Consider the following 13,926-nt stretch of genomic DNA (forward strand, 5'->3'; position numbering starts at 1 on the left):
TAGAGATCGTCAGGCTGTGGCTTCATCTGGGGGATGATGCATGCATTTGTATTATACGCGTATGTATATAATGAAACAGCTGTAGGACATAAATTCACAATGGTTATCTAAATCATTTTAAAAAATGTAGCTCATGTGAAACCCATTTAAATGAGCAAACTGTCGCATAGTTCTGCTGCTCTGTTTGTGTCACCAGCAGAATATCCTGGATAATTTAGAAGAGCTAATAGTGAGCTTGAAGTGAAAAAACATGAACAAATAAGCTGCATAAAGCAAGCAACCATATCTGTGAATTGATTTACATTTTGAGGCGCGTCACCATGCAGAAATCAGAGCTGAAGGGTCACGTGCACACTCTGTATCGTACACGTAATGAATGAGGTGCAGCTCTGATATGACACTTGAATGCTATGCTTCATACACTGCGCTACAAAGCAATATTCTACGTTTTGTCTTCACTTCCTGCCTTGGTTTTTGACTGAAAAAAATGGGTTGCCATGCATCATATCTGTTAGGGGGATCAGGTGCATCTCCTTTTCTCTCCTCTTGCGCTCCCTCCTCCTGCCATTCTCATAGGTGGAGACAGCCATCATATGTGCAGGGGGAAAGTGATGGGCGGAATGGCAGCTTTAATATTGGAGCGATTGCCTGCTGATAAGGCTAACGGCTGTGGAGAGGCGTGATTCAGCCCTCCTCCGCAATAAACACTTTCATTTTGTTTGGTTGGAGTGACGGATGAAGAGATGCAAGTGGTGAATAGAGGAACAGATGAGGGAGGGAGGAAGAGAGAGAAGATGGATGTGGATGTTATTCGATATTAACAGATCAATCAGAAGGTGGTGAAATATGCATTTTGTCAACTGTACAACCCTGTTTGGTCAAAGACACAACAATCAAGACTACTGTGCTAAAAACCCCAAAATGCTAGCAATAACAACCCTGTTTGTATATTAGAAAAATAAATAGATGAAATTGTGTTCATGACTTCAAGCTCCAATGACTGCTGTTGTCATGATAATCATTTTTGAATTGCTGTTAGAATCTGCAAAGAGCATCACACAATTACTTTATTTTCCAGCATATGGTGAAGGAAAGCAACATTTTTAATCAAATTATATTTCATACCTCAACAATTTTTGTTGCATGCATCTGCTGCGGCACAGTTTAAAGGTCAAGTAAAATCAAGCTTAAGTGTGTAATTGTGTGTGTTTGTGCCATCTGTATCTTCACTCATTAGTGTGTGTCACAAAAAGGGAGTAATGTTCCTCCCGCAAGTTGGTGATTGAAATGACATTTTCATCTTTTTAACCAAACTGAATTTAGCAATGCTGATGACTTATAGCATTAATATATCAGTGAGGCAAATGTGCTCAGCACAAGTGCAGTGTGCTTATCTCTGAATGTTATGTTGTTGCTCATCTCGTTAGGATTACTTCTAAACATATGAACCAAAATTTCACAAAGGCTACCGAGAACATTCAGTTGAAAGTTGAATAGAAAGCATGGCGTGAAATCAATAATACTGGTGAGGTCAGGCTTGGTATGTGCTGGTGCAGACTATTCTCACAAAAAAATGTTTTTTTTTTAAACATACAAAAAAGTCCAACATTTGTGCATGTCTGTAATTTTGAGCAGAGTCTGTACATTCCTATATACTTCTCTGCTGGGAGGATATGATGATGTCACCATCAACGAGATAGTGAGCCAAAGGGAAAAACAATTGTTTTTGTAGCCCTAACCTTAACCAAAATGCAAGCGCACATTTCTAAAGATTAAATACAAAACACACATAGCACAGGCACTTCGAAATTCGTAAGAATAGGCACAAAATTTCATACTTATCCTTTTGTGTCACGTGAAACATGTCCTGTGTTGGCTGGTGGTACATGTTGTCGCACCCACCACACCATGGAACTGCCTTGGGTCCTTAATGGCAAAAATGTTGGGCCATCCCACCTCCTGAAAGTAACCAGCTATCTGCCACAGTCAGGTGAAATATGGGTGTCCCCTTGGCCTTTTCCATTCATTGGGGTCCTCAACACTAAAGCACCTGTTAGCTGGATCATGTCCAGAGAAACGTGCCACGTTATGAAAATGCTGCAGTTGCTATTCCCTCACAATGTAAGTGATACTCAATTCAGTTTATTTAATTTTATATATTGCCAAATCACAAAGCTGCCTCAAGGCGCTTCACATGAGTAAGGTCTAACCTTACAAACCCCAATGAGCAAGCACACAGGTGACAATGGTAAGGAAAAACTCCCTCTGATGATATGAGGAAGAAACCTCAAGCAGACCAGACTCAAAGGGGTGACCCTCTGCTTGGGCCATGCTACAGACACAATTTACAAAACAAATCACAAAACGAATATACAGGAAATGTTGCCGGTGCACAGGATGGGAAGGTTACAGACACAAACACCACACCCATCTCTGGATGGAGCCGCACCTCAAACAGAGAGAAAAAACAGAATCAGGCATCAGAAAGACAAGAAATACAGTAGAATTTGTCAGCATTAAGCAACTAGAAAAACAGAAGAAATACTAAGACGATCGCCAGCCACTAACCCTAGCACTAGCTTCACTAAAAGACCCAGACTTTAGATGAAGTTGAGGCCGCGGCCTGCTCCGTTTCCTAATAAAATAAATTTTAAAGAGTAAAAAACATAGTAACATACTAAGTCAGAATGCTAGCCATACGAAAGGGAAAATAAGTGAGTCTTAAGTCTAGACTTGAAAGTCTCTACAGAATCTGACTGTTTTATTGACGCAGGGAGATCATCATTCCACAGAACAGAGGCACGATAAGACAACCAGTTACTCTAATTAAGGGTCACGGGGGGGGGGGGGGAGCTGGAGCCTATCCCAGCAGTCATAGGGTGTGAGGCGGGGTACACCTTGGACAGGTCACCAGTCTGTCGCAGGGCCAGATATAGACAAACACATTCACACCTGCATGCACACCTACAGACAATTAAAGTTTCCATTCTGCCTAACCTGCATTTCTTTGGATGTGGGAGGAAGCCAGAGCACCCGGAGGCAACCCATGTGAACACGGGGAGAACATGCAAACTCCACACAGAAAGGTCACAGGTAGGAATCAGCATAAGCATACAAGAGGAAGAATTGATGCTTCTTAAACTCCTCATCTTAGTCTCCAAAAGTAACAGTTTGTGTGAAACAAGCTGTTTTCAGCTGTACCCAAAGAGCCTCCAAAGAGCTGTAGCACCAAAGACATCCCGTTGTTGCCTTGGGTAACTGGTTAGTTTCTAAGTCTCACAATGATACAGTAAGACAGGAAGCACCAGGACACTAAAGACTTGGATGCTTGTTGTCCTGCAAAGGTATTAGCATCACCAAACAACTCTGTTCAATGACCTCATGACTCCATAAGCTTTTCCCAGGTGTCACATTGGCCTTATCCAGTTGAAATTGTCTTCAACGCTAAGGCACCTGCATGTTGGATCATGCCCAAAGAACCATATCACATGGCCAAAATGTCATAGTTAATGTTCCGTCACAATACAAGTGATGTTCTTCATCTTATTCTTTTCTTATTCTTCTCATATAACTTATTCTTCTTATGTAACTGTTGATTTGACAAAGCTATTCCAGCAGAGAGACCCATTGTTGTACGAAAGATATCTTGCCTTGGGTCAGTAGTTAGCAATCAAACATCACCAAAGACCTCTGTCCATTGGCCTCATGACTCCATAAGCTTTTCACGTTTTTTTTTTCATCCTCCCGTCACGAAATGAGTCATATTTTCGTGACAAGGTTTTTTTTTAAACTCACTATTACTACCCCTACTCCTACCCCGAACCCTAACCTTAACCATAACCTAACCCTACTCCTTCCCCCCACCCTAACCATAACCACCCGACCCCCCCCCCCACTTCACTTTTAATTTCGTGCAGCCATCACAAAATTAATTAGAATGAATTTGTGCTGCCATGACGAGAATGAGGCACTTTTTGTCACAATATTACGAACCAATAGATTAATGTATATTTCGTGCTGCTGAATCACGACTTGCCGTGAGACTGGGTTGCTTGATCTCAAAAGCAGAGAGTACACAGACATGAATATCAGTACTGAGAGAAATGGACACTTTAACTAGTGGCATACTAACCTACGTACCTACTGGTAAAAATGTAGCAGTCTGAATGGCGGTAACATTAACTCTTTTCAGGACCTTACTCTGACCGTGGACCTTTGAGTTCCTGCTGATGTTTCATGTTGATGTCATGGCCTCTATAATCTCACCAACATTTGGTGGTTTACAGTTGACTGGAGAATCAGCCACAAGGACCCCGGCAGTGGAGACATGTAACATCCCAGTATGAGGATCAGCCTTAAGCAACTACTAAGAGTAGCCAGTCCAGTGGCACTGTACACCAGAGGCATCTGTCAGGACTGAACCTTCGTCTGCCATACTGGCAGTGGGATGAGGTGTAAGCAAAGCAAGAGTCAGAGTTTTAAAAGGACAGATGAATTAAAAACATTTATAAGACTGGGAATTTTAACAGAACTACTTTTCACCAAACTTGGTGAAAGAGAGAGATTTGGCCTGGCGCTGTTGCCACGACATTTTGGTTTGGACATAGATAAAGGAACATGCAAAGCATGTAGCTCAGTGGGTTAGGAGTTGGGCTACCATTATGAAGACCTGGTCATGCTACCTAAATACATCTTTGGACAAGAAACTTAATCTGCATTGTTTTAGTCCATTCAGCTATAAATTGGCACCAGCTTTGACTGGGGATGTGACCTGTGCTGGACTGGTGTCCTGTCCATGGGGAGTCATAGACTCTCATTTGTTTCACATTATGGAATCTGAGGATAAGCACAGACACCAATGTGCCTCAGTCTTCACAGGACTTAATGACCTCTTAATTCATTAGAGCTGATGTTTTTTTTGCATTTTTGAGTCACAGGTCTCAGGTAATCAGGCAGTACTCAACTTTATCTTTGTCCAGCAGCATGAGTGAAACTGTTGCAGATGTGTGTACTTCTATTTAACTTTGTGTCAAATGTTCCATTTGAGCTGGAGTTCAAATATTGTGCCTTTGTTGTATTTTTTATCCAGTGAACATCAGATGATTTGGACCGATATGACTTAGAAGCCAAAAAAGATCAACTGAGCAGCCGGGATTAGATCTCCATATTAGAGATCAGACTAGATAGACTCAGACAGCATCTATTTAAAATGGCCGGAGAAGCCTCTCTGAAATGAAACCTGACATCTCTGTTCCACAGTCTGTCGGGAGTATTTGGTGGCTAATTTGAAGCTTGTGCTGGTGTCAGTGAGGAAAAAGAGAAAAGGATTGAGCTCCAGTGGGAAGTTAACATTAGGGCATAAAGCGATGCTGTGGGCTGTTACGTGTGCAGTCTGTGACACATCAAGCACGCCACTGGATATATGTTGCCGTTCAGCTGCAGCTGCTAGCTAATGAGCACTCCGAGTACATTGTATTTCCATTTAAACTGTCTGATGAGAGACTCTGCTCTCCCTCAGGTTGACTGGAGAGTCCTCAGCTTTGATTCAAAAGTAAATACTGACCTTTCGGCTCTGTAAAGCGGTTCATGTTGGTGTGTCAGTCAAAACGCGAGCTGCAGCTGGTGTGATGTGCGAGCGCGTTGATTCCAGGATAATCTTTCGTAGGTTGACTCATGATGTGCCACGACCCCAAAGGGTTCCCTCATTAGGACTGAAATGCCATGTGACCTTTTGGTAGCTTTGCTCCTACCTTACCTCCTACGCCCCCACCCAGCTGGACCCAATTACCTTGTTCATTACCCCCACACTTCCCACAGCAGCAGAACTGAGCAGGTACTGCGGCTAGTTACAGCGAGGCGTTGCGTCTTCTTTTAAATGAAGGCCAGCCGCACTAAGAGAAAATGGGTTTCATTTTGGAGATGTTCCATGTGATGACTTTTCTCCTCTCCCTGTTAGACGTGCTAGAGGTACATTTATTTTCTCTACTTATGCGGCATTCTCATTTGGCTGCTAAAGAATGTATATTTGACCTTTTGTAGCTTCCTCGTTGCGTCTTTATCCTCCTTTTAGCCATCCTTCAGGGTGACACCTAAAATATAACATGTCGACTTTGCTGCCATGTTGATGAGATGATACGATGATCAATGTTTGCGAGGTCCTTAATAACCAGAGAGAGAGGGAAGAGGCAAGAGAGAGCGAGAGAGAGAGTGTGTGAAAATGAGAGAGCGAGTGAGATGGATGATTATCCTAAAAGTAGCGTGCTTAATTAGATGGAACGCTGCATACATTGTGGACTGAGCGGAATCATTGGGATAGATTAAAATACTAATTAAACAGGCCCTTGCCGAATTTGGAGTGTGAGGTGGGGTTCGGCTCTTCAGGGTCATTTGCATAGCCTTCATCTGGCGAAATGGGATTTAAAGGACCTGCTCTCGTTATGTCTCCCTTTAATGCTCACTTTTTTTCGTTTCCCCTATTACCAATCACATTCACATGCTTACAAACTCAATTAAAATTATGCTTCATTTTTTTAAACACCCTTTCACTCTATAATTCAGAGTAATCTATTAAGAGCTCTTTGATTTTGTTTTTTAATATAGATGTTTCAATCAAAGAGAGGTGGGTCCGCAAAGCATTTGAGGAGAGAAAAGTAGGCAAAATGTGTGATCTTGAGCAGTGGATATTTAACGTTGCCTCGCTTTAGTTTGATTTGCATGAGAATGTCTTTCCTGAACAAAGCTTTAGAAATAGAGTGCCATATTTGATTAGATCAATAGATGTGAGGATCAAACTCCGGTGGCGTATTAATTACTGCAAGAACAAAGGCAGGAGCTCAAGTTATTGTGTGCTGTGAATCTACAAGCACTTCATCTGCTTTCCTCGGTAGGTCTGCCTCAGACTGTGCACAGATAAATTACGTTTTTGGCAAGATACAGTGCATCTGGAAAGTATTCATGGTACTGCACTTTTTTTCCACATTTTATGCTACAGCCTTATTTCAAAATGGATGAAATTCATTTTTCCCCCTCAAAATTCTACACACAATACCCCATAATGACAATGTGAAAATGTTTTTTTTGCAAATTTATTAAAAGTAAATAATAATAATAATAATAATAATAAAACACTAAGAAACCACATGTACATAAGTATTCACAGCCTTTGCCATGAAGCTCAAAATTGAGCTCAGGTGCATCTTGTTTCCACTGATCATCCTACAGCTTAATTGGAGTCCACCTGGGGTAAATTCAGTTGATTTACCCCAGGTAAATCACTTCGCCTCGTTGAATGGTATGTTCCAGCTTTCACGTCCTAAAATATTCGTACCATTGAACCAGTGACATGCGGTGAGTTTGATGGCTGGTGAGGCACTGACTTCATCACAATCAGATTTAAATACATGAAGCTCATAGAGTAGATTATTCACCGTTTGATTAACAGCAGTTAACGGGTTATGTTTAAAATCTCATATCAGCATTCTTTAAACATACAAATTGTAGCACACAAAAAAGCATATTTAATTAAATAAACGTTATTTTGGTCTTACATTTACTTATAAATGAAGTCCATGTACAGCTCCTTCTGAATAAAAGCATTGATGACTTGCTTGTGGAAGTTTTCCTTATCTTCCTTCAGTTTTAAAAGTCTCTCTGTCTCAGTGGAGATCACTGCCAGAGAAGAAAGTCATCCTTCATCAGTCCTGTTCTGACTGTTTTCTGCCTTTTCTGGTTTGAATCTGAGTGGTCGACCGCTCGTGTGTGATGACACTTCTTTCTAGATGCTTCAGGTCACAATATCCCATCTGAGTCCAGACATTGTCACAAGTTGAGAAAATATGGCAGGAAAAGCAGAAAAAGGCAGTTTCTTACTGGATGTCCACACAGCCAGACTTTAGTGTGTCCCGCTCCATTTGAAAAGAGCGGATCTTCTGTTGTCTGAAGCAAACCTTTCAGCTCCGGTCTTTGGCCGTCCTTTAATTATTACCTCCTGCTTTGATTGAAAGTCCCGTTTAGAAAATTGTTTCTGTTTGGATGTGTAATCCTCCATTCTGAAACTAAAGGTCAGGCGAGAGGAAAAAATAAATGAACGGCTGCTCTTGTAGCCTGTCACTTATTCTGCAGCTGAGGAGTTGCTGCAAGAAGAATCCCTGGGATTACTAGTGCCCCCTAACATGAGGCAGGAGAACAGCGTGCCTCACTTGGTGCATTTTTGCAGCCATTATGATCGCTCAGCACACGAAACACGTCACACACACATACAGCTGTTGACAAAAAACACTGTACGAGATCTGTTAGAAAAGTATCCGACCTTTTTATTTTTTTCAAAAACCATATGGATTTGAATCATGTGTGATTGCATCAGCCAAGCTTGAACCTTCATGCGCATGCGTGAGTTTTTTCACGCCTGTCGGTTGCGTCATTCGCCTGTGAGCAGGTTTTGTGTGAGCACTGGTCCACCCCTCTCGTCGTTTTTTTATTGCGAATAAATGTCTGAACGATTTGGAGCTTTGCTGCATTAATTTTTTTCCAGAAACTGTGAGAGACCTCCAGGTGGACACCATTCGGAAAATTCATATGGCTTTCAGGGATGATTTTATGGGGATTACACAGATTAAGGAGTGATCCAGATGGTTTAAAGACCGCCCACAACTGCTGAGAGCGCCGATCGACAGGCTCAAACCCCGCTGAAACAACCAGATCATTTCCAATGTGAAGGCTTTGTTGATCCGGGACGTCGTCTGACTTTCACAAAAAGGCAGAAGGTGTGGACATCAGCACTTTTTCATCACATTCCACTGTTACAGGAGTTATTGTCATGGAAAGAAAAGCGGAGGGATGTGCCACGGAGCCGTTCATTACGCAGCACAAAACCACCTCCGTGTTGGTCTCACAGGACGGCTTTCAGGTGGATTTCAGACGGCTGTCAGTGCTTTTCAGTCGTGTGATTATCTGAGAAATTGAGCATGAGCTGGACATGCCCCAACATGTCCTGTGAGGCTTCATCACGGCGTTGCTTTGTGCCATGCGGCTCCACCGCGACGCGCGGAACTCCGCTCCTCTTTCCATGACAAAAACTCCTGTAACAGTGGAATTGTGCCGTTCATTCTAAACTGGATGCTGTCTTGATCCGGTATGTCATCTGACTAGCACAGGAATTGTGAAAAGACGTGGACATCAGCACTTTTTCGGCACATTGAGACAGACGTGCGGAGGAGTTCCACGCGTCGTGGTGGAGACACATGGCGCAAAGCAACGCCGTGATGAAGCCTCACAGGACATGTTGGGGCATGTCCAGCTCATGCTCAATTTCTCGGATAATCACACGACTGAAAAAGCAACTGACCAGCCGTCTGAAATCCACCTGAAAGCCGTCCCTGTGAGACCACACGGAGGTGTTTTGTGCCGCGTAATGAACGGCTCCGTTTGCGCGTCCCTCCGCTTTTCTTTCCATGAAAAAACTCCTGTAACAGTGGAATGTGCCGAAAAAGTGCTGATGTCCACGCCTTCTGCCTTTTTGTGAAAGTCAGACGACGTCTCGGATCAACAAAGCCTTCATGTTGGAAATGATCTGGTTGTTTCAGCGGGGTTTGAGGCTCTCGATCGGCGCTCGGAGCGCAGTGCGCTCTCAGCAGTTGTGGGCGGTCTTTAAACCGTCTGGATCACCCCTTAATCTGTGTAATCCCCATAAAATCGTCCCTGAAAGCCATATTATTTTTCCGAACGGTGTCCACCTGGAGGACCCTCACAGTTTCTGGAAAAAAATTAATGCAGCAAAGCTCCAAATCGTTCAGACATTTATTCGCAATAAAAAAACGACGAGAGGGGTGGACCAGTGCTCACACAAAGCCTGCTCACAGGCGAATGACGCAACCGACAGGCGTGAAAAAACTCATGCATGCGCACGAAGGTTCAAGCTTGGCTGATGCAATCACACGTGATTCAAATACATATGGTTTTTGAAAAAAATAAGGTCGGACACTTTTCTAACAGACCTCGTACATTATGTACATCAGCTAAACTATGGAATTTAAGTTCATACAACCAAATGTTTGGCCATTTAATAGCGACATACAGAGAGACAGTGAGGCAGAGTCTCACTGCACAGAATGCCAGTAGTTAGCCCAGTGATTGCACAATCCAAGGTGAGGCACAGCTGGCTGCTGCCTCATCGCGCGTCTCTTTTCAGTATTTGAACGGCAAATGTGAAAATTCAGCAATTTTGAATAAAAAATAGTCTAAAACTGGTGAAGTTAAAAGGAAAATAACTTTATAGTACAAATCACTGGATAATATAACCATTTAATTTATTTTTCATTTTACATTTTCCATGATGACACAGCCTCACCTGCTTCACCTGACTGCATGTCATTGCATTGAACTCATAAACATTCATTATTTGTATACTATTAACTCTTAATCCACCATGGTGTGGGAACTATAGAATCATTGCAGATGAAAGATTTGGGATGTTCATATCATAATCCTCTACAGGAAATTTTGCTGAGTAAAATTTACTCTGCTGGGATAACATTTGGTCCCAGTCTAAATAGAGTTAAATATACTCTACCACAGGGCTAAATCAACTCAACACACAGTGTAAATCAACTCTTATCAGAGCAAAACCACTTGCACTGACTAGACGTGTCGCCGACAGAACGGTCTCCCCTAAAAATCATCCCCCCCTAAAAATCAATGAACCACGGTTCACTGATTATCACCTTATTTATGCTTCAAACTGCACTCCAGTCATCATCTATCTCAGCGACAGATATCTGAAGTTTTTGTACAACAATCATTTCCACATAAATTCAGCATTATTTCATCATAAAAGACGGAGGAAGCGATCAGGGCGCTGCGGCTATACAAGCTGCCAGCTGATGCGTTCACTGCGTGTTGTTTATTTCAAGTGTCACCAAGTATCGCCTTGTTTCTGCTTAAAACTGCCTAGTTTCTGCTTAAAACTGACTTTAGAATGATTTAAGAGGTTTTACCTTGTCATCTGATGGTTAATAATCCCATTAATCCATTTGATCGCTTTGCGTGGAGAGACTCTGTCTCAGACGTGCTGCTGAGCTCCAAAATGAGGCATGCGTAGTGGAGGCAGGGCGGGGTTAATTTTTAAGGGGGGGATTGTTCAGTCGGCATCAACGTAGAGTTGATTTCACTCTATAATAGTGTTTTTTACTCTATGTAGACTGGGATCAAATGTGAGCCCAGCAGAGTACATTTTACTCAGCACAATTTGCTGTGTGCTCTCGTGTCAGTTCAGGGGGCACCAACTTTGACCTGCAGGTACTTTTTCTGTCAAATCAGGGAGGTTTCAAATATTATTGAGTGCCCAAATACCCAAGCCTCTACACTACAGTACCATTTATTAATTTATTTCTTAAATGATTGATTGTCTGCATAAGCTACAGATTGTTTACGTATTGATGTTATGCTGTTTATTTATTGTAACATTAATGGTTTGATTCTATGTGTATTTTGGTTATGGCAGCTTGTTTATTTGATGTTCTAGTGTTTAATCAATGGATATACTGATTTTCAAAAATTTTTGATGTTAGTGCGCTTGCTTCCCAAACAGAATGTCCCTGGTTCAAGACTACCCATGCTGTATTCTACATTTTTATCTGCAGTTGCATCAGGAAGGGCATCTACTGTCAAACCAAATCAGTGTGCAGTCCATACTGGACATGCTGCAGTAACCTTGAGCAAAAATGGGACAAGCCAAAAGAAAGTAGCCAGTGAAGGTGTTTATATATGACACAAGCTGAGTTACCCATTCTATGCACGGGTGATAGAGATGAATTTTAGCCATGTCATTGTACTCGTATATTTCATGTCACTTTAGTTAAAGTGTAGTAAGTTGCACTGCTTTGTATGTATGTTGTCATCGTTAATATTTAGAGAGCAATTTGTGACATTCATGACACTTAAGTGAATGATGATAAAAGGTGACAGCATGTCATATCACTGCAATACTCTGGCTGTACACAGCAGGTACATTTTAATTGAAAAAAATGCATGCTTTAACTGGCACACAGTGCACGCTGGGCCATTCGGATTGTAATTAAAGTTCACCCTAGCCAGTCGCTACTATGTAGTAAATAAAGTGTGATGCATGCTACCTGACCTGAGTATCACATGAACTCTGATCTAATATATAAGGCTGACCGTGTGTGTGTTCGCACACGAATGCTTTCAACCTAAGGGTCCTAGTGACCTCCCACCTTGGTGCCCCCAGTCACCATAGCAAGTTTGGTGAGGATTGCTTAATTACTGTGGCTGTGTTTTTATATATATATATATATATATATATATATATATATTCAGGTGTAGAGGTAAAATTCGAGCAGCCATGCCACTCCAGCATACCTGATCCTGTCAGATCTCAGAAATTAAGCAGAATAGGCCTTGATTAGTACTTGACAGTAGACACTGTAGAACTGGAGTTGTGTCAGGGAGGGCATCCAGAGTAATATGACCCAAATCCAAATTCAGATCTGCACTGTGGTAATCCTGAGCAATGGGGGGCAACTTGAAGCAAAAATAAATAAAATGATGGCTGCACACAGAGCCGCAGGCACAGTGGTTAGCACTGTTGCCTCACAGTGAGAAGGTCATGAGTTCGATTCCCAACCTGTGCCTTTCTGTGCGGAGTCTGTATGTTCTCCCTGTGTTGCGTGGGTTCTCTCTGGGTGCTCCAGCTTCCTCCCACATTCAGAAGACACGCAGGTTAGGTGGACTGGAAGCTTTGACATTGTCCATAGATCTGCGTGTGGGTGTGAATGTGTTTGTTTGTCTATATGTAGCCCTGCGACAGCCTGGGGTCCTGTCCAGGGTGTACACTGCCTTGTGCTCTATGACTGCTGGGATAGGCTCCAGCCCCCCGTGATCCTTAATTGGACCTTAATTGGACCTTAATTGGAAGCGGTTGAAGATGTGTGTGTGTGTGTGTGTGTGTGTGTGTGTGTGTGTGTGTGTGTGTGTGTGTGTGTGTGTGTGTGTGTGTGTGTGTGTGTGTGTGTGTGTGCGCATGCAGAGCCACTGTGATGAACTTTTAACTTTAGAGGTGAACCAGTTAGTACATGAGTTGGATTTAATATAGTTAAAGAAGCTGTTGTGCCTTGGCAGAGGGATGCATTCTACTTGAGTGCCCTTCTAGTGGCTTGTTTTCATGAACATTTCTCTATGTGTGGTCTCGTCACATTCTGTGTGATCAGTTTGACATCTGACTCATGCCGATACCTTCACCACATGATTTTCACTTTCACTGACCGCTTATTCTGTGTGTGATGCCTCAGGAAGTGAAAAATCTGCTACTTTGTCATGTACTGCTCATCCTCACACCTCCTCTGCTTTTGTCTCCTGTGCAGTTCAACACAAGCAGCAGCTGGAGAAGGAGACGGGCCTGAAGATAGTGGAGGCTGGAGTCAGTGATGTAAGTTGTATTCTCTAAAAATATCTCCCTGAATGATCACTTATTCAAGGCCGTGTGTAAAGACGAGCGCAGTGGTGGCTGTGCACAGTCTCCACGGTTTCCACTAGGAGGATAGGAATCGTTTGAGTTCAACTTCCGTATCGCACCTGCAGCTTCATTTTGTGCAGCCAGACGTTAATCTTGAGCAGAAATTAATTCTGAACACAGATCCTTTTAAGCGTGTTGTTCATTTAATCCCCCCATATTCATTTCTTTTATCTCCCTAAGTGCTGTTGTTGCCATGGCAAATAAAACACAGGCAGACAAAAAGCCTCATGCTTTTGTTAACCTTAAGTAAGTGTTGCTCATCCTGCAAAGCAACAATAACAAGATTATCTGGAGTGCTGTCACTTTGTAGGGAGCCCTGATGCTCGGTGACATATTCATTGGGGGAAAAATAAATAAATAAATAAATAACGCAGAGTACAGGAGGACACTTAGGATGA

General features: G+C 42.5%; 1 protein-coding gene across 1 annotated transcript in view; it reads left to right on the top strand.

Annotated features, from left to right (window-relative positions):
- Positions 1-13,926, top strand: part of ptprn2 (protein tyrosine phosphatase receptor type N2) — a 471,897-nt gene that overhangs the window by 308,431 nt on the left and 149,540 nt on the right. Inside the window, exon 11 of the mRNA XM_034168195.1 lies at positions 13,377-13,441. Coding sequence (XP_034024086.1) covers positions 13,377-13,441 — 65 coding nt within the window. The remainder of the gene's footprint in view (positions 1-13,376; positions 13,442-13,926) is intronic.

The sequence above is a fragment of the Thalassophryne amazonica genome, chromosome 1 (genome assembly GCF_902500255.1).
Source record: "Thalassophryne amazonica chromosome 1, fThaAma1.1, whole genome shotgun sequence".
In the NCBI taxonomy this organism is placed as follows: domain Eukaryota; kingdom Metazoa; phylum Chordata; class Actinopteri; order Batrachoidiformes; family Batrachoididae; genus Thalassophryne; species Thalassophryne amazonica.